This window comes from Lycium ferocissimum, chromosome 4 (assembly GCF_029784015.1).
Source record: "Lycium ferocissimum isolate CSIRO_LF1 chromosome 4, AGI_CSIRO_Lferr_CH_V1, whole genome shotgun sequence".
Lineage (NCBI taxonomy): Eukaryota > Viridiplantae > Streptophyta > Magnoliopsida > Solanales > Solanaceae > Lycium > Lycium ferocissimum.
In genome coordinates this window covers 73,004,336-73,030,432 of record NC_081345.1, presented here as the reverse complement: position 1 = coordinate 73,030,432, position 26,097 = coordinate 73,004,336, and the positions used below count along the sequence as shown (strand labels likewise).

The 26,097-nt window shown below is 37.3% G+C and overlaps 1 protein-coding gene across 2 annotated transcripts; it reads right to left on the bottom strand.

Moving 5' to 3' along the window:
* Positions 1 to 379: 379 nt before the first annotated feature.
* Positions 380 to 25,849, bottom strand: LOC132053641 (general negative regulator of transcription subunit 3). 2 transcript variants are annotated; one of them, XM_059445739.1, is made up of 17 exons: positions 25,612 to 25,849; positions 25,395 to 25,526; positions 22,561 to 22,698; positions 21,868 to 21,918; positions 16,926 to 17,015; positions 16,695 to 16,841; positions 16,401 to 16,511; positions 11,818 to 11,886; positions 9,515 to 9,682; positions 8,941 to 9,408; positions 8,146 to 8,316; positions 6,348 to 6,455; positions 5,024 to 5,176; positions 2,776 to 3,060; positions 2,565 to 2,699; positions 2,303 to 2,481; positions 380 to 709 (listed from the first exon to the last, which is right to left on the bottom strand). In XM_059445739.1, exons 1-17 carry the CDS (start codon positions 25,702 to 25,704, stop codon positions 643 to 645), a joined length of 2,565 nt encoding a protein of 854 aa, XP_059301722.1. In that variant the 5' UTR covers positions 25,705 to 25,849; the 3' UTR covers positions 380 to 642. The 2 variants fall into 2 exon arrangements, with proteins under 2 accessions (XP_059301722.1, XP_059301723.1); XM_059445740.1 differs by lacking the exon at positions 11,818 to 11,886.
* Between the last annotated feature and the right edge of the window lie 248 nt (positions 25,850 to 26,097).

Below are 26,097 nucleotides of genomic sequence, written 5' to 3'. Positions count from 1 at the left end.
CCCATGGATTTTAGCCAAAGGGCAAAATTTAAAAATTTCAATATGAGGGGCAAAATTTAAATACCACCCCAAAAGAAGGGCAATTCGCAACGTAAATCAAAATTTCTATCGTGGACAACACAACGTATAATTTGAACAATCATTTGCTCATGCAAAGACTCTGTATTGAGACTTGATTGTGGCACTATGCTCCATTTTATGTGGCACTATGTTATGCACCTTCCTATATTTGCAATAATTTAACTTTAAACTTTTCATTTTACCCCTTAAAGATGCTTTTATAGCCACAAGAATCTCATGACATGTCCAAAACCACAAGTTTCAAAAGTTGTCCTTAATCAAACACCTCCACATAAACCAAAATATGCTAACAAAAGAATGTCAGCTGATGGAATGCTTTTTATTCTCGAATGGATTTATACCAACATCATGAAGAGGGAGGTATGTGAATCTGATACTAATTGAAACTTGGATCCTGACATCTCTACAGGTTTCTTAAAAGAAGGCATCTAAAACGTTAAACTAAACACACCTTGAAAAGACATAAACTACAGTATAAAGCCATGATATTTAGACAGACTAAAGAAGGAAAGGAAGAAAATAGGGCACATAGACACTAAATGTTTTAGGTATAAACATATTCTATACAATGAGCTCATCTTCAAGATAATTGTATTCAAATGTGAACTCCTGCTTGATCCTCTGACACCTGAGCAATAGTACAAAGATTCAAAGTCATGAAATCAGTTGAAAACACAGTCACGTATGTTAAGTTCAATAAATAGAGGAATATCAAGTAAACCAAATCGCCCGGTCTGATAAATACTGCTAATCTCTTTCGTTTATTTTTTTTTTTTCCTTCATCAGGGTGGAAGTAGGCCGGGGTTGGGGAAGGGATTTAATCTTCAAACCACAGCAGCATTCGAAGATAAAGGACATTTGCAGGGCAAGCCAGATATACTTGAGCTGAGAGATGCATAGCATTGATCTCTGGAATATATGGACATTTTCTTTTGGGATAAAGATATTACAAAGACAATATCCCTCTGTCGGACATTTTCTTATGGTCATGCCAGACCCTAACATCAAGGCTTTATGCCCTGATGATGACAATTTTATCAAAGTAAGAAAAAAACCTCCATCTCTCCTTGTCCTTGCTTTACTACTCAAAAGATTAATCCAAAAGCAAAATATTAGATTCACGTGTCCTTTTTTCTGCCCTTCAATCCAAAAGATTTTAAAGTAGCTCGGTAACAGACAACAGGTAAAACAACTACACGAGGTACGATGAAGAAACAGGAGATATATTTTGAGAAAAATGAAAAGGATAAAACAAGCACACTTTTCTAGAAGAGTTGATGGATGCGAGTGACTAGGAGCAAAAAGGAATGATGGTTAAACCAAAAAGGAGAAAAACTGTAAGCCTTAACAAAGCTCCATGAATCAGGAATGTCTTTACAATGGGAGTCCAAAACATGCTCTTATTAGACAGATCATACAGCCTTGTCTTTTAATGGACGTCCCAAGGTAAAAGAAAAGAATGCATCAAAGATATAACAAAACCAGACACCAGAAACTAATAAAATCCTGGTTAAAAGATCATCTGTGGATTGTTTGCCACTAAGAAGAGGGAGGCCCCAAATATATGGAAAAAAGCGTGTGGAAGAAGAAAAAGAAGATCAACCATTAGGCAGGAATAAGCATCAGGCTTGAGAAATAAATGGAATAAAAAACACTTTTTTTTTTGATAGCCGTGGTGTCTAAGGCAGCTTGCCTGCACCTCGACTAATTCCACGGGATACCTGTCACCTCCCACCAGCAACAGGTAACAGGTAACTCTGCCCACCAAGGCTAGAATAGATGGGAAGAAATCACCTAGTGTTTTGCCTCTGCTGGGATTTGAACCTGAGACCTCATGATGCTCAACCCACTTCATTGACCACTAGGTCACACCCTTGGGTGCTAAAAAAGCACACTCTTAAGCCTAAGATGGCACATTGTATCCATGCTTGAAAGACTCCAGGGTTCATTTTATTTCCATCTATTCCCTTTCAAGAATCAAGTGAGCAAAAGCTCATCTGGTTCTTTTAAATAAAGTGTCCTTCCCTCCATTTCTTTTCCTTATGTAAATCAAACAGATAATTTAACACCTTACATCCGTCAAAACCACCAAACCAAATGTAGACAGTAGCATGGGCTTGTTATTTTCAATTCCCATGAAAGTCGAGTCATTTGAATATCAAAACAGAAGCATCTTGGAATACAGTAATCAAATCGAAGAAATTCTGATCTGGTAGCGTACCATCCATGTTGTTCATCATTGGCGATGTGGAAATCAAAGTACACATATGTGCCCTGTTCAAAGTCATCAGTGGCAACAGTAGGCTCCTCATGCCGCTGAAACCATGTGTTATATTTTCTGTGGTACCTCCAAGACTGTTTCTTTAACTCCTTAGCAGCCAGATACTGCTGATAAGTGTTCTGCAGAAGGTACAAAAGAACAAGATAAATATGATATCTAAGATTGAAAAAGGCCATCTGAACCAACAGCAATTACAGTGCACCTGTTGGTAATAAAATGCAAAGAACAGAGTGTCAGTGCCATAGTTATCAGCTCCAAGTCTTTCCCAGAAGGCAGGATTATTGACAATGGGAGCTTGTACTTGGGGATAGCTTGGAGGGCTAACTGCAGGGTGCCTCTGTAGCAACAGCAAAAGATAAGTTCATACTAATTTATTTTCCAAGTAGCACAGTGGATGAAGTATTTAAGCTTACTGGTGTATAGCTCTTTGCACGTTCAGAATCTTTGGGTTGAGGAAGTTTGTAAAAGGCAGATTCAAGCATCTGCAAGCTGTATAATTGGTCATGCATTCCTCCAGAATTTGCAGTCGATGCACTCAGGTTATCACCAATTGCTCCAAGGTCAGCAACACTCCTTCGACCAATAACCCCAAGGCTTCCAGATGGCTGACTGGATTGCAAGGGTTGCCCAGGAGATAGATCTGTATCCCTTGGTTTAGGGGATGCTTCAGTAACAGAGCCAGTGACTCCTCCCTGCATCTAGAAATGTTTTACAAGTGACTAAAACACTACTAATTTGACCTACAGAAAGCAGGAAAAGGGTAAAAAGGGCAGCCCGGTGTACAAAGCATCCCGCATTCACGCAGCGTCCGGGGAAGGGCCGCACCCCAAGGGGTGTAATGTAGACGGCCTACCCTAATGCAAGCATCAGGTCTTAGCAGGCGGAAATGGATGCATCAGATTGACCATTCAGGCATGGGCCTCTAACTGAGATAAGGATTTGATTGAGCAGATAAAAAAATTCTACTCCTACATAATTTTTTCGCCCTTTGAACTTGTATTGAACATTAGCCAATCATTATGAAGAACAAAGTTGGATGCTTCAGGTGTGTTTGGTATGACGAAAAATGTTTTCCAAGAATATATTTTCTAAGAAAATAAGTGGTTTTGCTACTCATCTTTTTTTGAGAAGGTAACATTTTCTACTCATTTTCTTGTGTTTGGAAAATGTCATTTTAAGAGCATTTGCATATACTCAAAGCAAAACCACTATGAAGTTTTAGAATTCGGACTTTTGGTGGTGGGGAGTACGGGTTGGGAGGCAGGGCTCGCCAGGGAGGGCTCCGGGGGCGGGGCACGGTTGTGTTTGTGTAAAAGAATCAAAAAAAAAAAAAAAAAAAGTAACTTGTAACAACTATTTTAAAATAAAAAAAATTGGAGGGTGGTAGGGCCACGGGTGTGGGAGATAAGAATTTTTTTCCATTTTTTATAAGAAAAATTAAAAGTTAAATAAAATATACGAAAAAGAAAATTTGGAGGGGGCGAGGCAGGGTGGGTGGGGTACGGGGTGAGGTGGGGATGGGTTTGTGGGTGTGGGGGGTGAGTTGGGGGTGGTGGTGGGGGTGGAGGAGGGGCGTACGGGGGTTGGTTGGGGAATGCTTTGGTGTGTTTTTATTAATCCGGAAAATGTTTTCCGTCAAATTTTGATGGAAAACTTTTTCCATAGGAAAGCATTTTCCAAGATATTAAGCGCAGCCAAACAAGAGAAAATAGGAAAACATTTTCCGTCATACCAAACACACCCTTCTTGTATATGAGTGATTCTCCTTTTCTCACACAATCTAATTTAAACAGAGATCAGTTGAGTTGGTGCTCCTTAAAACTTCATTAGCATCGAATTCGAGACATACTTCATCTTAGCAATCCTAATTGCTTATCAATCATAACAATGACCTTTGCACCTTGAAATATCCCTTCACAACCATCCATTTAAAAGATGACGGACCTATGGAGCCAAACCAGTTCTACTAGATCATTCAGCACCCAACTATTTTTGCCTATTGATTCCAAGCATACCTCCTCCAGAACTTCAAAGTTTATTCAAGCTACTCAATCAAACTTGAGTAGTAGCCAATTAATTTATTACACAACCACATGCTCTCATGTAAAGTGGATAATATGCCTATAAGATATGTTATTGCAAATCACTGGTAAAGAAATGGATCATGGGCCTAACTCAACCCCAAAAGCTAGCTCGTGAGGGGAGGATTGCCCAAGTCCATACAAGGAGACCAATTACCCATCCCATATCCTATGTGGGACTCTAAACACTCCCCTGCACGCCCAGACCTCGTTAACTGGAGCGTGGACCATATAATATGGGGGCCCAACATTGGTGAACAGAGAATTGGATGGGTCTGGCTCTGATACCATGTAAAGAAATGGATCGTGGGCCTAACTCAACCTCAAAAGCTAGCTCATGAGGGGAGAATTGCCCAAGTCCATATAAGGAGAACAATTGACCATCCCATATCCGATGTGGGACTCTTAACATCACTAATAACAAATAATTTGAAGCGACACTAAAAATACGGTAAAGTTAGGAATCAACATGTCATCAACAAAAATTGAAGATCAATCTTCCATTATATCGACAATCATGTGAGAGAAAGTTAATCAATTTAATATTGGGAGCCAGATCAGTTAAGGACATTCAACTCACTGGGGTATCTAATCCGTATGAAGCTTTCATATCATCCTCATTCAAAAGATTTTTCCCGAGCCCAGCATTTGCAGCAGAATCTGCAGAAGAATCTTCAGGCAAAATCTGTTGTTGCTGCAACTCATCAGCTTTTGAGTGACCCGCATCTGCAACCATTGTATTCATAAAAGCATTTTAAGCATTCATGTAATTAAAGAGTGTTACCAACAATCTTTTGCTTCTATATGCTACAGAAGATACAACCGTAGTTTTTTTTTTTTAAATTCATTCAGTTGTCCATTAGGTGCAGAAGACCACTATTACAAGTCGATCTATTTCCCAACTATAATTTTCTAGACAATAGACCACTTCGATCATCTCCTCCCTCCGCGCAGTCCCATTCCTAGGACTTCGCAACTGTGAATCAGTCGATGGTGAAGAAGATACAGGCAGCCTCTCCTACTTCATCCAGAATTAACAATGATTCTATTCTGCTAATAGGATAAGCAAAAAAATTGAACAAGGGTGACAAATCTAATAGTTTAAGACAAAAGATATACAAGACAAGAGCATACGAAAAAAATTACGATCTTAGTTCGTTAAACCGTCATTCACTTTAAAATAAATTTCAGCAATTTATTCAATGTGAACATTTAACATAAGAATATGCCCATGCATCGACTTCGATAGAATTTCTAGTATTGATAATGAGTAATGACACAACTACTAATATTAATATATCCGCTCTTGGCCATTTCCAATATAATGAAAATCCAAACACCACTTGACAAATTCCTATACATAAGAACCTTCAGAGAAAATCGAAGTAGAAGCAGTCTTCACACGTATTTTCCACATTATTTTCATCAGCTTACTTCCCTTTTTCCGAGGAACATAATTAAGAGGCTTAAACAAAAGAAATATGGTTACTTGATTAACTAATACTAGTGTGTTTCTTATTATCAAGAAGAAACGAACAGATAACAGCAAATAGCAAACTGGAAGGGAAAAAACAAAATAAAGAATTTCAAAATGGTAAAGGCAGAGAAAAGAAACAGCAGGTACAAAGATGGACCTTCTTCATGATTTTGCATCAACTATGAGATAAACCAAAAAATATTTACAAAGATTACTTATCTAAAGTATAATAAAAAGATTGATCCAAATTTATAGGCAAAAAAAGGAAATCCACTTGGTTTTTTAAAAGAAACAGGAAACAAAAGAAAATAAATCAGATCAAGCCTCGCAAATTAAATTCTATTTCAACCCAGCCCAGCCCCAAACGGGCTCAATACAGAAGCAATCATATGACAGAAATTGACACCAAAAGTTGTGCATACACACCTGGCTGCTGCTGCAAAGATGTAGATGAGGCAATGCTGTTACTACCAACTGCTTGGGCACCAACTCCCAATCCAAGTTGAGGAGAGACGGAGGAGCTTTGAGAATTGAACTGAAATAATAGAATCAGATAAGAGCACATAATAAGACCAAGTGTTCAGCATACATGTATGGAGGAAACCAATGCAACATGAAATAAAGTGCGACAAGCCCAAAGACGGCAGCAGATTTTTTTATTTTTTTTTTAATTGATAAGGAAAGACGGCAGCAGATTCTTGAGTTCTTATCCTAACTCTCACTATATTTCCGTTCATTCTCAAAATGAACTCACTATTCTCCTCCTCTTAAGGTATCAGATTAGCAAATTCTTATGGTATTAACAATAAAGTTGATATTCTCAACGGATGTAGAACTATGGAATGAACTCAAGATGATTCCTTATTGATGTATACAAGGGCTTGATAGTAACAGTACTTCTGTTTTCAACATTAAAGATTTTTCGTCATATATTAACAAGTCAACTGGATCTATAACGACCAGCCATGTTCCCATATTTTGAAGGAAGAAACTATAGAAGACTCAGCTAGAAGAAGACATTTCTATTACACAAGATTATTTTACAAGAGTGAGTAGATTGGAAACAAGATGGCTTCCAACTACTACAGAGGCTAATACTTACGCCTCATTTGTTTGCACTTAATTGTGGTCTGACTCTAACTGGTTCAGTTAAGTGCATTTGTTTTTATTAAGATTTAACCACTTTATGGGTTTGAATAGATCTGAATCATTCAAATTTTGAACTATCTTAACATTATTAAGAGGTTATTTAAAGATTTGATGAGTTTTCACCACCACTCTATCCACTGCCAACCACCACCCGCCAGCCACCAGTAGCAAACACTTCCACCATCATTTCCAACCGCCGCCGCCAACCATACTGATCACTACCACACCACCCACCTCCACCATTACAATTATCACCTACAAACATTGCCAACACCACTACCACCAACCATCACCACCCACCACCTCCACTGCCAACCACCACCACCTTTGCCAACCACCACCACCAATACCATTGTCAACCACCACCACCAATACCACTGTCACCCATCACCACCACTCGACCGTACAACCATTACCTTACTACATAATAAATTAATGATTCTAAATATAATATGAGCCCGTTTGGATTGGCTTATAGCTTAAAGCTGTTTGCAGCTTATAAGCTGAAAAAAATAAGTTGGGGTAGTCCAACTTATTTTTTTTTTTGGCTTATAAGCTGTTAACATTGTGACTTATGTCGCTTTAGATAAACTAAGTTAAATGGGTCCAATTATTTTTTTGAGCTTATTTTAAGCACAAAATGACTTTAAGCTGGCCAGCCAAACACTCAAAAAAGCTGAAAACAGCTTATAAGCCAACTTATAAGCCAATCCAAACGGGCTCTATATAAATTATTTTATTTAAATTCTATATTTCTTATCGCTAAATAAAAATAATTATAAGCATTTAGACATTAAAAAACAAACAATCTTAATCATTCCATATTCAATCTTGCTAATATGCATTTAGATTCAGACGTCTTAATCTTAATAAAAACAAACGGCCCTTATCAAAGGAAATGTTCACAAGAAAGACAAGGGGGTCGACAACAAAGGAGGTGCATAGTGAAAAAGGGTGTGTTAAAAAGATAAAGGAAAATATGGCATGGAAGTAACAAAAAATCATGTAATGAAGGGAAACAAGTAATTCAACCAACTCAAAAGAAAATATTATCATGAACAAACATTAGACAACACCTGTGGCAAAAGTGGATTCTGTTGCTGGGACGAGAACTGCTTAAGGTTTCCTCCACTAAATGGAGGTACGCCAAGAAGATTATTCTGACCTTGCTGCTGTACTTGCTGAAATCGTTGCAAAAACTTCTCCCTCTGGTCAGGGGCAATTTCAGTTCTTCCACGGAATTGGCCCTGAAAGCCCAAGAAACATATTGAAATCGAACGATACCTATTGAAGCAGTTGAATACATAATAGTCTAGGAAAAAAAGGTAGAACCTATGGAAAAGATTAAATCACAGTAGGAGCACACACCCCAAAGTATGTTATCAGAATAAAAGAGAAACAATAACTTTAAACATACTTGAGACCATGCCATGACATAGCCTTAGAAATTCTTAAAGCAGTCCATAAATATTGAAAGACAGATTTTCTTCATGACAGAATCCCTCATCAATTTAGGCAAAAAGAATTCTAGTTCAACATGGATGAGGTGCTCGTAGTTTTAAAATATAACTCTCCAGTTACAGAAGAAACAAAGATACAATGAATTAAAGCATTTTTCAACTAGTAAAACAGATTCCAAGGTCAAGAATAGCTTTTAAGGATATGTCACATTTAATGACATATTTGAGAGCCTTGTTTTTTTTTTTTTTTTTTTTTTTAAAGAATGTAACAGTTTTTTTTGAGAGCCTAAGGATATTTTTTTTGAGAGCCTAATTATTATTTTTAAACCTTGCAGCAGATAAATGAATAAGCAGGTCTAAATTTAAGTGGTGATCACAGAGCTCGCATAAAAGATAAAAAGGAAAATATACCGCTTCATTTTGATTCTGAAAGGAACTACCAGGCCTCCACTGCATACCAGGACCAACAGGAGAGAAAACTCTACCAGTCATGACAGTAGCATCGCCGAGATTTGCCCCATCAGCAACACCAGTTCCATCTGTAGCCTTAGCTGCTTGTGACATCATCATTCTGTTAGCCAGAGGGGATACCAAAGGCTGTCCCATGCCACTACTTCCAAGCCTCTCCTCCGAAACTAAGATATTTCTCTTTGTGACTTCAGAAGCAGAAGGAATAGCTCCTACACCTCCATTGCCAGTAACTGAACCAGCAGAACCAAGTGCCATACTAGCCACGGGTTGGTTAGATAGAGCACCTCTACTTACACCCCTTAAAGGAGTTTCGCTAAGGACAGGGGAAGGCTTTCGACCTGGGAAGCTCGTCAAATCATCTTCTTTTATTGCATTTGACATGCTAGTTGGAGATAAAGCAGCAGCAGCAGCAGCACCTGCATGTTCCAAGGAACCACATCCAGACGTTCAGCAGAAAAATAAACAAACAAGTTTTTGTATCAGAGAGCTTTCGAGTTGAAGCATGGTTATTACCCTGAGTTGCATGACTCCCAACAGGCGTTGTGGGAGCAGAAGCAGCAACTGCACTACTTTTAGGAGGTGGCGTCCTTACAACTGTTTCAGAGCTACTGTCCTGTGATGCTGCTTCATCAGCCTGATCCTGAACACTAGCAGCTTGCTGTGTTGAAGATGTTACAGACACCTGGAAAGCAAACCATCAATTAGTTCTCTATATCGGTAATGCAAGGAAGCAAAGGAAACCTATAAACTTGGAAAGAATGGGTCTCGAACTCTACTGTCTGCCAATGAAACAAGAAAATAAAGTGTATTGCGCTTACATTAGAAATGTTGGATAAGGTGAATAATAGTGCCTTCAAAGACAATTCAACAGTTGCGTCAAAGAGCTATGGTGAGAAAGAGAAAGAAGGCGAGAGATCCTAGAGCTAAAATATTTTGTGTATTGGGGTTTTGGATGGTCACTTTGAGGAACTGGCATCATAAGAACTAATACACACATGCTACACCTCCTCGCAAGACTTTGAGAAGTAGACGCTGCTCCCTGCTCCTTCCAATTCTGCCTGCTTCGGGGGAAATTGTGCCTCTTAATACATTCCCATACTTAAAACATATCCATTTCCCAAAAAGCATCTTTTACTTTAGGTTTCAGTGTCTTCAGCCATGAATTGTAGGAAACACATCTTCACAATATAAAAAGATGACAAAGGCGCTCTATGTCCCTGAAATGTTTGTCTGTTCTCAAAAGTACAAAAGGGAAAGATATTTGCTGTTAGACTTGAGACTGTCTCAACCATTAATAGTAAGATGTAGGATGCATATTATTCTCTTTTAAGGCAGTAGGATGCAAATCACTAACTGCAATAGTGTAAAACAAGATAAGAGAACAGACATCTTCCCTTGAAATGTTTGTGTTGTTCTTGGGGCACAAAAGGGAAAATATTTGTTTTTAGACTTGAGATTGTTGTCAAATGTCAACCACGAATAGTAAAATGATATAGTCCACTAAGAATGACAGAAGACATTCGTTGCCACCTACGTCAGAATCTGTCTTTAGGCTTCAGTTCGTCTTCAACTTTGAAAAATTGGAATGATATCATCACAATATTAGAAGACACAATATAAGAAGGACGACAAAGGAGTCACTTCTTTGAAAATGTTTGCGACCTTCTCAGGGTATAAAAGTAATAATATTTATATCACATAATTTAGAGATCATGGGTTTCTATGATGAACTTGAAAAGAAACCGAAACTAAAGAACAACCTAGCAGAAGGAGATGAAGATCATGTTGAGACATTTGAGAGAAGACATCGACCATTTCATACTACATTGTCAAGTTGCCACCCAGTTGTGTAACGGTTTGAGCCGATTTAGCATACAGTGTGGACAATGCGGATGTCAGGAAGAACATGCTAAATAGCTGTGCCTCTGGAAGTAGGAGAAGATACGCAGGACATGGAATGTAGATACATTAGTTCTCATGTGGGTCCTTTGGAAGGAGAGGAACAGGACCTATTTCTCTGGTGAGGAATAGAAAAGCTTTTGAAAGGGTGGAACATATTCCATACATTTGGGGAATAGCTGTCTATTTTTAGTTAATTTTACACTACTTGTAGATGGAATTCTAATCAATAAAATTATTACTTCCTAAGAAAGATCCTCCTTTAGATGAAATAGATCAAACTTTCATTTTTTTTTTATTTTTTTTTTTTGAAACTGGTAACTGTAAAATAAATCGAACTTTGAAATAAGTTCTTTAACAGATGCATCATTTTCTTTGCAACCCATTTTTTTTCCCTTTTTTTTTTTTTGACAATGCTAAACAGTTTCCAACCCAATCTTATGGCAAATCAAATTATTTATCATATTTTTAATTAAATGGACAAAGACAGATATAATACGAATTATTTCTGTAAATATATTTTCCACTTAGATTCAGAGATTAATAGAAGAGTTGCTTATAATCCCAACTCTGCTGGAAAAATTTCCTAAGGATATCCATTGCCTTAAAAACGCAATAAAACTTCTAAGTAGTGAGAGACAAAATCGGAACAAATACATAAGAGGAAAATCAATTCGAAAATGCATACAAAAACAAAACAAAGAGTACCAAGTGAACTACTCTATATGACCAAAATTATTGTATCAAGCTTTGAGGGAATAGTTACAAGTCAGAACCATATTTCTAGCCTTCCAAATAAACACTGCCTGCCTTATTAGCATCGGAAGAAAGATGTGTAACAGACTACGGTCAAATCTTCCCATCCAAAAGCCCACGGGAAAAAGAGGATAGAGAAAAGGAAAGAAAAGTAAACCATACCGATGTTTGAGCAGGTGAAGAGGCCAGAGAACTTTTCACACTCAAAACCGCACTGGCAACAGTGACACCCTGGAAAACCAAAAAAAAGTTACAGCTTCTGTAGAGGCTGTATGGCCCATCCCTACATAGATGGGCCAAGAGTTTCTTTCCTCTACTCTTTTGAAATACAAATTGAATTAGTCAAGGCGCACATAGTATTGCACGTGAAAACCAAAAGATACTAGAGAAAGAAACTGTTACTTGCATAAACTACAACTATCTCTACCCAAATAAGTCGTGGCTGCCAAGGCGAATCACCTCTATCTATCAATTCACTCTATTTGGACTCAACTCGTTCCAATAGTGGTAAAACGTTCGTCTTTTAAGGAACTTAAAGTTTCTCTAAAACTGAAGGCTATCTAAATCTTACACTTATCTATACTCAGACCTAATGACAACAAGAAAGTCTTAATCCCTAGTAGTCTGTATAGCTTTTATAGAACCTTTGCTTATAGTGTGCAGTGCTCTTAGTTAAGTTCCTATTGATTTCAAGAGATTATAGGAGAAAACTTCCATCCATGTAATTAAGGCGTACCTTGTCTCTTCCCTTATAGTGATAGATAAGGTAAGCTTTAGTGCTTTACAGCTCCAACTAAGTCAAAGAGTTTTGATCTATGTCGGCAGATCCTTTAAAATCTTTGCCGACCTTGTGTCATCCAACACGATTCCACACTAGATTTAATCAACCTGTCTTGGGTGCTTTTGACTACTATTGCCAAGAAATATAGATTAATTATGTATTTGGTTTGATTTTGGTTTATCTCATATATGTTCACATAAAATACTAGAACAATTTACTTTTATACAAGATAACTTATAAATAAAATATTAAGTGTTCATAACGAATTTAAATTTTACCACAAATACTTTTTGCTTTTTAGGTATAACAAAAATCAAGAAGCATAAATAGATAACAATAACCAATGCCATTCTCCGTTTAAACTATTATGTATATATTATATTGCTATATTTATAAAATACTCTATTAGCAATTTGTAATTACGTAGAAATTTTTCATTTAACTTAATTAGTAGTAATGGATTTAAATAACCTTTCAATCGAATAATAAGTTAATTTTTCAACAATAGTAAATAACTAATTGGTCATATATATTATTCTTAAATATTGGGTAGTAGTATCCTCTCACCCTTATCCGCACTCAGATCCATACCCCCAAGTCTCAAAATTCACACTATGACGAATTCGACCTTTTGATCCACACCTGTATCAGATACCTGTACTCGTATCCGAGCAACATAGGTTTTGATGCTCTTTGTACTGATTAAGCTGCTAAATACAAGATCCTGATGTTAGGTTGAACCAAGATCCAGATGGTCAGACTCACTATTTTGTGAACAGGACGATACATGTGGCCGATTCCTCGCAAGGAAGAGAGCACAGGGCTGAAAAACCTATGAACTAAAATAGTGATGGAAGTAGGCCAACTGAAATACAGACTACCCACCTAGGCTATTGGCAATACAACATGATTGGAATTGGGATACTCATTGAAATCTTAATGTCATTGAGGGGATGGAGAAAAAAGATGTTAAAGGTGATAGAAGGGCAGCTTCGTTCTTCTTCACTTCCGAGATAACAGACACACGACAGAGATCGAACGGTCTTAATTCAAAATTCAAATCTACTAAGAATTTAAGAGATAATAAAGGGCCATCCGACCATGGAGTATTCTTAAACATGGCCCATAAATCAGAACCCAAAGACAAAAAAAGAAATAGGGGACCCAGCACAAACGGAGCAAATGTTGCAAACCATCATCGACCCTAAAATTAATTCTATGCCTGACCAAGCCGATAGCTTTTTAGTGTTATAAATCAAGAAATCTAGCAACTAGAAAGAGTAGGAGGAGTCGGAGACGATTGAAGAGGCAGCAAAATAGGAACTTTCGATGAGGGAGAGCTCAACAAGGTCGAGACCAAGATGATGATGGAAGCACTAGACTCACTCCACAGGAGCTCGCCCCCGGCCGGTTCGATCTGATAGTGTTCAAAGATGATAACTATATGCGGATAAATTGTGTTCACGACCTACCAATGAATCAATAGATGGAAATAGCATAGAACAATGATAGAGGAGATTCAACAGCAATGAGGACCCACTCGAACATTAGGAACATAGGCATATTAGTAAACGTTGTGGATATTATGATGTTACTGTGACACATAGACAATGTTTAATATGCACTACAAGAAGCAAAAATAAAGGAAGACGTTTCAAGATGGATGATGAGAAATGTAGTGAGATTGAGCAAAGTTGCATAGAACTGGGAGCACAAGCCATGGTGACACTCAAGCTTAGTTTGAAAAGATTGGAACGAAATGGATTATACATAGGGCTTTAATCCCGCAAAATCATGGGAAAACAATAATACAAGAATTGTTAACGACCAATCAAAAAAAATTATAAGAATTGTTAACTATGAATAGCAATAGATTGTTATGCAGGGATTACCTACTTCAAAGGCATTTTTAGCTTTAGCTACTCTTATCCGCGTATTGTTAATCTATGTATTCTTATTCCACGTCACGTCTGCATAAAATAGCCCCCAGGGCTTTGGTCTAGTGGTAAGAGCGGACCTCGCGATGTGTGAGTTAGGTGTGCAGCACGAGTTCGACAAAATCCTGGTATATAAGTTGAGAAGGCTAGAGGGGTAGCGCCATTATCCCCCGAGTTTCGAACCGTGCATCATTAATCCTCGATAAATTTTCGGTTAAAAAGAAAATCCCCATAAAAAACACATAAATCCCCACAATAATTATGACAGCAATCGTAATGCACAGTGTAATACCAGCAACCAAATGTTGCTTTAGTAATGCAAAGTTTAATCCCCAAGCCCAGATGTTGTACTACATAGGTATATACTAAATGTAATGTGGAGTTCATGTTTCAAAGTTAATGTTGTAAGTACTATGTTTCATACCATCCCTTACTGTTAGACCCACCTAACTTCTTATATTCTTTGTAATCATTCTTTATTCTAACTTTTTCCATTTGCTAGAATGAACACAACACTCAATCACAACCAGAAGCTACATATATTGTTGCATAGACATCAATTCAGCCACCAAAATGAGCATTGTTTTTTTTTTTTTTAATAGGCCAGCCACAACATGCATCATCTCATTTGAACACTATTCTAGCATGAAGTTCTTGGACCTCCACCCCCAATTCTACACACCCCTGTCAAGTATATTGCCCATATCATCCTTTGCCACTATCCATAACAAACAGATAATGTCACCCCCCAGATTCCGTGGATAAAGTGGAATGTTATTGGCATGACGAGCATTCCAAAGTACAACATACATTATTGACCTGAATGTGTTTTTCTGATCCAGAATGACAAAAGTCTTTCCCGGAATAAAAGGTGAGGATTTATAGGTTTAGTCTTTTTTGATAAGGAAATTTATAGGCTATAAAGAAAAATTCCAAATGGTCCCTGACATATAAGGGTAGGAGTATTTTGGTCCTTGATGCATACCATGAACACAAACGGTCTGTAATATTTATTAGAAGTGGACAATTTTAGTCCAAGTCTATAAATAAGGCAGAAAATATTGAAGTCTTGCTAAGCTTGACCAATATTGATCACGTCCGAAACAAAAAACATTATCCAACTGTTGCTTGCTATCAACCACAAAACCCGCAGCCCATCGAGATCTACAAATCACGACGTAAAACCCGTAACCTGCAAAATCTTCACTTGAGCCCGTTGAAATTCCCAATATGCATCTAAAACCCACTGTCTAGTGTCGAAGATTATAGAAGCAAATAATAAATATACATAGAAGGGGCGACAGGCCACATTCACCCATCAATGCCTAATTCAAGTGGGAACTCATGATAAGCCAGCAAAAAACTTCAGGTTAACATAATCAAAGCAACTCATGAGTAACGGATCACATCATATCCGCTTCTTATACATATCAATTAAAATTCCGTGCTACCCAGAATTTAGCAGATTAAAAATCTCATGCTCACCCTAGAAGTAAACACCCGAGCTTTGGAACCAAAATCCAGCAGATCAAGAAAACTCACCAGAGCAGGACATGCAGAGCTGATCAACGTCGTTGATAACCAAGCACAATAATAGCAAATCGTCTGACTTTGGACTGATTTTGGGGCTAAAAGACTAGAAATGATACAGGGTTCTCTGTTTCTCACTTCTCTATATCAGGCTAATTTGAGCGCTTCTTACATTTGTTTTGATTTTTCACTGTAAAAGGTAACAAGACTTTTGCGTTTTCCTTTAGTTTTAGGGTTTTGGCCTAACATTAAGAACAAGTTGTGTTCAGGGATGGCATATAATAAGGATCAAAACGATCCTACCCCTATACATTAAAATTAAGAAAATGATCCTCAATTCCTTTGAAATCTAATAAAAACGAAAGAGAGAGACTTTCGTATTATTTTGGTATAGAGAAAGAGACAAATATATCAGTCAAAACATCAAAGATAACAAATAAATAACTTAGGTAGAGAAAGAAATTAAAAGTAGAAATGACAATCTGGATGTATATTACCTTGACAAGACCAGGTGGACCGACGGTAACCAGATCTTCAAGAGACTCCACCTTATCCAGCGGTAAAGTGCTATAAAGCTCATCAACATCACTGAATTCATCAAAATCCTCCTGTAAAATACAGTCCAAACCAATAGTAATATCATATGCCAAAAAGAGGTCAATACTTCAAAAGAAACCCTAAGTACACATCAGAATTCCATTTTAATTAACAGGTTAGAGTGATAATTATATTTGATTTCCTCATAATAACCTACACCACACACGAGGAATAAATTGTATGAAGTAGTAAACCTGATTACGTTCCACATAATCATCGAGGAAATCCTTGACATCATTTACTTGCTCAGGACTCAATTCATCATTATCCAGTAATCTTAAAATTAACTCTAACTTCATTATATGAGCCTTGTGCCGAACAATGGATGTTTCCAAATGTACCTATAGAAAACATAAAAGGAGTCGCTTTTAATCAATCGCGGTAAGCCAAATGCAAGATACACATACTTAATTACATCCTCTTACCAATCTTGGGGGCCTTTGCTTCCCTTTTTTAACTGAGAGTCCTTCTAATTCAGCCTCGAAATTGTCAATTTGATTTTCGAGCTCCCCAACCTGCCCCAAAACAATTTCGAAAATTATTAGAGCACCAAGATAGAACTATCAGAAACGCATACACCTTTTGTCACAGATAGAAATCCCCTTTTCGAGATTGACGAGTATAAAGGTAAGAATTGGAATATGATCATCTGTTATTTGTGGGCACCGGTTACTTTCTGGTTTCTTAGGATTGAAGTAGGAAAAAACAGTGTTCTCAGAAAATGTAAGGTCGCCGCTAATGATATGGAGAGATATTCCTCTTAGTGAAAGCACAAATACAAGGATAAAAACAAAGAACGAGCGACATCTATTTTAAGGACATGGGGCTCATATATATAAGAGCATATCAAATGCCAAAAATAGATAGAGACCACCAGGAAGTGCATTCAGATTGCTATACTATGACCTGCATCACAAAACTGTTTTAGAAACAAGTAACTGCTTATATGATGAATTTCGAGAAAGAAATCCATCCTAGACCTCTTACTGAGAATAGATCAAAAAGGTTGAAACCAGGAGAAATTCAATTCCACTACCGAATAAACAAAAAGCTCAACAAGGGAGGAAGAAATTAGAGAAATTGGAGTCCCACGTCAACTTTGGAAGTAGGACAGGCAGCAAAGAGAGCAGGAAAAAGAGTTGTAGAATTTTGCAATGAAGACAAAAATATCAAGCTGGAACACAAGAGGTTTAAATGACTTTTCTAAACATAGGACTGTTAAGTTGCCGATGTTAAAATAGAAGGCTGATTTCTATTGTATACAAGAAACTACGAAGGCCGGATGGTCAAATAGAGAGGTGACTGGCGAGACAAATCTGGGCAAGTAGATGGGTATAATAGTATGCGGTAGTAAGGTGGGATAATAGTATGGAACAAAAGGAATTGGAACAGGCTGGATTGTCTTAAGGGACAATATTCTGTTTCATCCAAGTTCAAAAATATTACTGGATAAAATTGGCAACTAACATGAATTTATGCACCACATTACATGAAAGGAAAGGAGGTACGGAACTCTGGGAAGGACACCTTGGGTTATATGTGGCAACTTCAACATGGCAAGCTATACAAATGAAAGAAGCAACAATAAGAAATTCTCAAGGATTATGGCAGACTTTTCAGACTTCTTTCAAGAATTGGAGCTGGTTAATCCTCATCGAGATGGGGGAGAACTTACGTGGTCAAGAGGCAAATCACACATAGCATGAAGAATAAATAGCTTTTTATTCTTGACTAAGTCGATATAAAATTTCAAATACATAAAACAATTGTTGCTTCCAAAAGTAGTGTCAGATCATAGCCCTCTAATGTTATATTGTGCACACGAAAGGAGGGCATACTTTAAATGTGGTTGGAAGACGAGCTTTATGGACATGAAAAGAAGTTGGTAGGATGGTTTTGAAGTGCCGGAAGACCTGAACTCAAACTCGCCAACAAAATGAATATATTAAAAGAGTTGACTGACAGGACTAGATGTATTTTGCAACAAGAAGAGGAGGAAATCAAAAGTGCTACAGAAATTATTTGAAATGGATGGACAGGCAGAAACTAGACCACTCTCAAACTCAGAGTTGGTGCAGAAAGCAGACCTGATAATGGAAATCGAAAAGATAGCAAACTATGAGTAAGTCTTTTATACACAAAAAATCAGGTGCCTTTGGTTACAAGACCTTATACTCAAAATCCAAGAATTAGGGATCAGATTGAGGAGACGAGGAACTGTCAGTCTAGATGGAGATGAAAGTGAATGGCTCCACATAAAAGAAAGAACTAGTGGAAGCAACCAGGGGATATGCAGATACGAAGTTTGCTTCTGGTGAGATGCCTTTCAAATATCTGGGAGTTCCACCGTCCTCCAGGAAGATTACAATACAACAATGCATGCCTCTGGTGGAAAGAATGGTGGCCAGAATCAGGTGTTGGTCAAACAAATTTCTGTCCTATAGTGGTAGAGTACAATTGATTAAAAGTGTTCTCTTTGAGATGCAAACTCGCTGGGGACAGATCTTCCTACTTCCTAAGAAGGTGATTAAAATGGCTACTACTGTCTGCAGAACTTTTCTATGGACAGGAGTACTAACAGCTCAAGAAAGACACTTGTCGCATTGGAAACTATGTGCAAACCAAAGAGTGCAGGTGGTTTGAACTTAATTGATCTCTATGTGTGGAATAAGGCTGCAATCTGCAAAATGCTATGGGCAGTGGCACTCAAGAAAGACACTCTTTGGATTCAATAGCTCCATAGCTTCTACATAAAGAGACAAGATATCACAACGATGAAGACTCCTGCACAAGCTTGTTGGCATGTCAGGAAGATATTTGATGCTAGATCCTGGTTTCCTCATAATAACTGCATCACTGACTTGTGTAAAATGGTCACAAGAGGGAAATTTAGCATCAAGGGTGCTTATCTTTTCTTTACACCCCAGTACCAGAAGGTAGCATGGAAGAGCTTGAGCATGAGCCAGGGGGTAATCCCAAAGCACCAATTCATACTTTGGTTGGCAATACAAAGAAGACTTGCTACAGTGGATAGACTTGCACCAATTCATCTCCAGCAAGCAAAGAGGTGGAATGGGAGTTAAGAACCTGAAAATTCACAACCAGAGACTTTTAGTGAAATGGCTCTGGAGATTTGCATCAGAGGAACAGTCTTTGTGGAAAGAAACTATTCTATCTAGCTATGGGATGGAAGATCAATGGATTACCAAGGAAGTGAAGAGTCCTTATGGTGTTGGCTTGTGGAGATCCATCAGGAATTTGTGGCCCAAAATATGGCAGAACTCCAAGATTAGAGTAGGAAATGGAGGGAAAACACATTTCTTGCATGATGTTTGGGTTGGTCAATAATCTTTGAAGCATTTGTTCCCTGAGATTTACAATTTGAACCAACAGAAGATGGCAACTATTTTGGAAGTTAGGGATAATTTTGGTTGGAATCTCAGTTCTAGGAGATTGCTCAATGACTGGGAGGTGGAAAGGTTGACAGAATTTTACAACACTATTGAGCAGTTCAAAGATTTTTCCACTAATGTGGACAGTCTAGTTTGGTTGAAGGAAAAGAAGGGGATATTCTCTGTCAAATCAGCCTACAAATGCATTCATAACAGATATACTCAACTGGGATTCTGGCCTTGGAAGTTGATTTGGAAAGTTAAGATTCCTTACAAGGTGGCATGTTTCACTTGGTTAGTGGCTAGACAGGCTGTTTTAACTCAAGATAATGTGATGAAGAGGGGTCGTCAACTATGTTCCAGATGTTTTTTTGTTGAAACTGAAGCAGAGAAGATTAATCATCTTTTCTTACACTGTAAAGTGGCAGAACAACTTTGGCAGATTTTTCTTAATTTGAAGGGTCTAAAATGGACAATGCCAAGGAGTACAGTTGAAGTTCTAGCTTGCTGGAACAGCGATGGGAATCTGCCAGGACACAGGGAGAGATGGAAGATTGTCCCGGCCTACATCTGGTGGACAATATGGAAGGAGAGGAATCAAAGATGTTTTGAAAATAAAAGTATCACTTTCCAGAAGTTAAAAAATGAACTGTCTAGTGTTTTTCTATTTTTGGTGTATTCATGAACTCCCTCCGGAGGCAGAGGACATAGCTAAGATTTTAGATAGCTTATGAAGGAATAGGTGGTAGGTTTTGCTTTTGTGACTACTACTTGTAATTACTACTGAAGTACACTATTGGTGTATTTTTTCTGTTCATAATAGAAAATAGAAATGTTAACTGTTCAAAAAAAAAAACAGTTCGACAGTTTTCCTAGTTAAATTGTATAGTTCGTAGCGTTCTTTTTAGTCCACTGCAGATAGTTCTAATGTAGATAGGAATTAGCTTAAAGTCCAAATAGCTCATTGGTGTACAAAGCTCAGTTTGGTTAAATAAAATTTTCCAGTTTGACAAAAAAAAAAACCAGGGGATGAGGCACTAGGTCCAGATAATGGTTTTTTATCAAAAATGCTGGACAATAATCAAGGGATACCTCTTTTATGAGTGATAAGGATTTTATTAGAATAAGGATCAGCACTAAGCAAGTGCAAAAGTAAAGTTACAAATTGTGCAATTCCCTAATCATGTCTAACAAAAGCATCTACATCCTGTACAACAATAACCAAGGGCTATGTAATGAAAGTGTTAAATCACTTTCACGAGAGTGAATATTTTGCTAAATGTATAACTGCCACTTATATTGCATTGGTTGCCAATAAGTACGTAGCAAAGGAGTTGAAAGATTTAAGGCCAATTAATCTAATTGGGAGCATTTACAAAATTATCATAGCAAAGATGTTGGCAGAAAGGCTGAAACAAGTTATCGACAAGCTAGTGGATATGAACCAGATGGCATTCATCAAACGAAGACAGATAGTGGATGCGGTACTATATACTAGCGGCTATATCGTTGACTGAGTGGAAGAACTCAGAGATACTTAGAAGGCAAAAAGGAAAATTTTTTGTAGCTTACAGCATAGATGATTTAACTCTCTAGCCAGTTAGCCTTTTAGTATAAAATGAAAATATACAGGAAGTAGATAGAATGGTTAATTTCCTCAATTCTTTTCACATGTAGCTACTATGCAAAGAGGCATATAGTTGGGGTTGTACTACTCATCCATTGTACCCTCCGAGTGCTATCCTTAAATAGAAATTGCTTCCTTGAAAATTAAATTATGAGTTTTTACCCTTGGAAGACAAGAAGATGGAAAGAGAAGTTGTTCTACCTTTGGAAGATAAACAGATGGAAAGAGACCCAACTAGGTGTAGATATCTCACAACGATAAATGTAACCGAAATTTTTGAACCAATAAAACCTTTGAAAAAAGTAATTCATTTGAAGACGTAAAGGAGGTAGATTCTCAAGTTCATACCACATTATTCAACCAATCTCTTGTCTCTGACTTAGCCTTCTCCTTTGGGTCCTGACAAATTTGGAAGAACAAAATGAAACACAAAGTCAGAACTAATACATTTAGAACGAAAATGGTACAACATCATCAAATGCAAAGTTGACACTGAACTTATTCAGGGACTAAATTATAATGGAATAAAGCAAAAGCTAGAACTAAAATTAACAAAAGAAGCATCAGTTTGACCTCCCATCCACTAAGCCTTTATTAATGGCTGATAAAAGACATCACTATTTCTTTAATGTATAGCCAGCACTCAACGAAGCATCTACGGATGGTAGATGGAAAAATTTATTAACTGTTGTCAAGAATAATACAAAATTTGATTAACTGTTGTAGTACAATCCTAGTTCTGAAAAGCAACTTTGTTAGGTGGAAGTTTTAGTCCTTAAATTTCCTCTCTAATGCTTAATTCTTTTGTCTAAGAAATACCATTTTAAAGATCTTTTCCTAAGAAAAAATTAGTATTGGGCTTTTAAATGTGCACACTTGGAATGTGGAAAATACTTGAAACAGTTAGTCACTTTCTATGAATTTCTTTCAAATGGTACGTATTAACTTCTAGCATGGAAAGTGGAAACGAAAAAATACGAACCAAAACAAAACATCCAGAGCCAGAAACTGGTGACCTCAAAGTTGCAGATCAATGCCTACCGTCTTAGGTTGTTGGCCCAAGCCTTCTTTTGAAAATGCTTTGGTCTTAGTTTCTTTCTCACAGACTTTGAATCGTTCCATTTCACGCTCAATAAGCTTACGAGCATCCATCAACGCTTGCTCATATGACGCACTTACCTATGTCAATAAGCAAAACCAGAAGAGGTAAAATGAAATTGCATGGTTTTGTTGATGACAAAACAAAAAGTAGTATATATGATCACATAGAAGGTAAATGACTGCATTGATGCAAAAAAGGCAGCCACAACCTCAAAGTCAGAACTAAGAAAATTCAACCACCTTCTATTTAAACAACAACAACAACAACATACCCAGTGTGGTCAACCACCTTCTATTGTCCGGCAGAAAGCCATTACATTTTTCAAACTAATGCTGATAAGACATTACTAACCAACAAAAAGAAAGAAAAAAGCATAACTATATACTGTAAAAGAGTGTATCAGTAAAAATTCATATCATCATAAAAAACTTTGTTCACAATTACAAAAACATCTTCATCATATACATATACAATATTTTAACTCGAATCTTAAGAACCATGCTCATCACCTAAGGCACTTAATATGGAGAAGACGAAGTACAAATTGAAAAATAAACACCAGCTAAAACTTCACAAAGAGTCATTCACAAAATAACTACACCAATATGTCTTAGCAAATTAGTAATAGTTCTATTTCAATTGCCTATACAGAACATTTTCACTTTTTTTAAAAACCGAAAAATCTACGAGGGCCTGTGCCGCACGGTTTGAAACTTGTCTCACACTCTACCTTTCTCCACTTAAATACCAAGCTTTAGTTGCGACAAGGACTGAACATTTTCACTTTCTTGCTTTCTCCCAAGACAAATCCCTAGTTCCCTTTGGTGGTAACATTTTCTCGATGGTACCATTTTCTCTTCTTATCTTTCCCTTTCTCCATCAATTCTCCCTACCACACACCTCTCGCCACTTGCTTCCCACCCAGAAAACTGCACCACTTCCCCTCTCCTTCTAAAAAAGCAGCATAATAGGTAGATTTATTTTGTCCATGCAATGTCTTAAAATAATATGAAATTCAAGTACAAATATAAATGCAAGAACCTACTAAAATCTCAACAAATATTAAACCTGAACCAAAAAATTTAACATTGTAACGAACTCCATGCTAAAAATCTTAATAGCTGAACCCATTAAATTTAAATCCTGGATCCGCCTCTAATGAAATTTGATTAAACAAATGTCTGCAAAATAATCAACAACCACATAGGACACTCTCTCTCTAAAACCATCTCTATCACCAACATAGGGAACTCACGTCTCGCTCAAGTATGATAATAAAACAGAAATGAACACCTCAAGTCTAACAGGACCAAGGTAGAAACTAAAGGTTGACAGGTGGATCGAAATCGTCATTATTTCTAGCATAGTTGACACAATATAAAGAAGTGGCTATGGTCCAAACTTTTCCACACACACGATGTCCCATGGACAGCACCTTATCACAAAAGGTCAGACCTTATTCTTTAAGTTAAGATCAAGACCAACAAAATTGAATGATCACAAAAATCTTGGTTTTTACACCCAAGGGTGTGGCCCAGTGGTCAATGAAGTGGGTTGAAAACCATGACGTCTTAGGTTCAAATCCCAGGAGAGACAAAAACACTAGGTGCTTTCTTCCCATCTGTCATAGCCTTGGTGGGCAGGATTATCTGGTACCTGTTGTTGGTGGGAGGCGGCAGTTATCCGCTGGAGTTAGTCGAGGTGCGCGCAAGCTGGCCCAGACACCATGATTATCAAAAGAGAAACAGTCTATGTTTCTGAAGTAGTTTATACTTGCTGAACAAATAGCTTTAACTTGGTTCTCCTAGACTTTTGTAATCTTATCTGGAGATTTTTATACATTTTTTAATTTCATTTGTAGTTCATGTATTTTCTTTTTCCTTAGAACAATAATTAAGTCCGGATCATTCTAATATTTTGATGTCAATCAACTTAAACTGAGGAATTTGTGATATTCAGAGTTCTTTTAGACAAAATACTTGCAAACCCCAACTGGTTGTTACTAAGTAATCTTTTTTCTATATCTGTGGTGTACGGGTCAGCTTGCGCGCACCTCAACTAATCTCACAAGTACCTGCTAACTCTACCAGCACAAGTACTGGGTAACTCTGTCCACCAAAGCTTGGACAAATGGGAAAAAATCACCTAATATTTTTGTCTCCGTTGGATTTGAAGATGAAACCTCAAGGTTCTCAGCCTAGTTCATTGACCTCTAGGACACATCCTCGTGTGCGTTGTTACTAAAGTACTCTTATCGATGATGGGTTAAATGCTTGACACTACACATGGAGAAATTTGGTCTTTAATGCATGACAGTGATTCAAACATTTCCAGCCAAAATACTATGAATGTCATGCTATGTGAAAATTGAGAAAACATGAATCCCTGACTCGCGATTCTATTAACTCCCTCCGTCCCATTTTATGTGACACTCTTTACTTTTTAGTCCATCCCAAACAGAATAACACATTTCTATAATTAGTAAAACTTATTTTAAACTTCCCATTTTACCCTTAATGAAATGCTTTCTAGCCACACAAATATCTATGGCTTATTTTGGATCACAAATTTCAAGAGTCTTCCTTTATTTCTTAAACATCGTCCCCAGACAAACACCCTCATATAAGACGGAGAGAGTAATAAAGTAGGTCTTTATAACCCGGTGAATACGCAGCATTGGTAGTATAGTGAAGGACAATTAAATAGCAAGCAAGAAAGAATTGAATTAACTACTTTCGAGTAGGAAAAACAGAACGAAAGTGAATGCTTGTACCTTTTTATCTTTGATTTCGCTGGATTGAATCCATGTTTTGATTTGGTCTCTATACCGCTGAAGCTTTTTTATTTCCTTTTTCAAATCGGCTTCAAATTTCTCCTTCTGGTTGGCATTATCCGTGTCATAAACCTGAATAAACAATCAATGAAAAGTTAAAGAGTAATCTTCAAATCAAATGTGGGAAGTATCAAAGAAAAGAAGAAGAGGGACTCGCCTTGTTCCAAATGCTATCGAAGACATCAACGCCTTCTTGAACTTTCTTCAAAACTCGATCTATTTCGCCCTGTAACTTTCTACTCGCTCCCATGGCAATTGAATTCAAGAGAATAGGAGATCAACCAAAACCCAGGGTTTTCCTTTTTATCAACACTAGACTAGAGAATGAGTGTATTTGGATTAGTTCTACTTCTATCTCGTTTTTGTTTTTAGGGCTTTTTACAAGTCGACCATGGATTATTAGATTTAGGGGTCCATCAATCCTATATGCCGTTTTTATTATTATTTGAGAAAGGTACCGGTTTGGCCTTTCGAAAATGATGTCAATATTAGTCAATATAATACTATTAATATTAATTAAATACTCATAAAATGAGTAGTACCTAATACTTATTATTAATTAATTAATACTAACTAGATGAAAGAGCGCGCGGGCCTAGTGAGTTCTATATTGATAATTCAAACATTTTACATAGTAAGTAGG

What these genes read in the sequence shown, in the direction of transcription:
- LOC132053641 (XM_059445739.1), bottom strand. Translation starts at nt 25,704, where the DNA reads ATGGGAGCGAGTAGAAAGTTACAGGGCGAAATAGATCGAGTTTTGAAG. An exon ending in TTCAGAATCAAAATGAAGCG is followed by an intron (nt 8,317 to 8,940) that starts GTATATTTTCCT and finishes TTGGGCTTTCAG; the next exon opens with GGCCAATTCCGTGGAAGAAC. An exon ending in AGAATCCACTTTTGCCACAG is followed by an intron (nt 6,456 to 8,145) that starts GTGTTGTCTAAT and finishes CTATTATTTCAG; the next exon opens with TTCAATTCTCAAAGCTCCTC.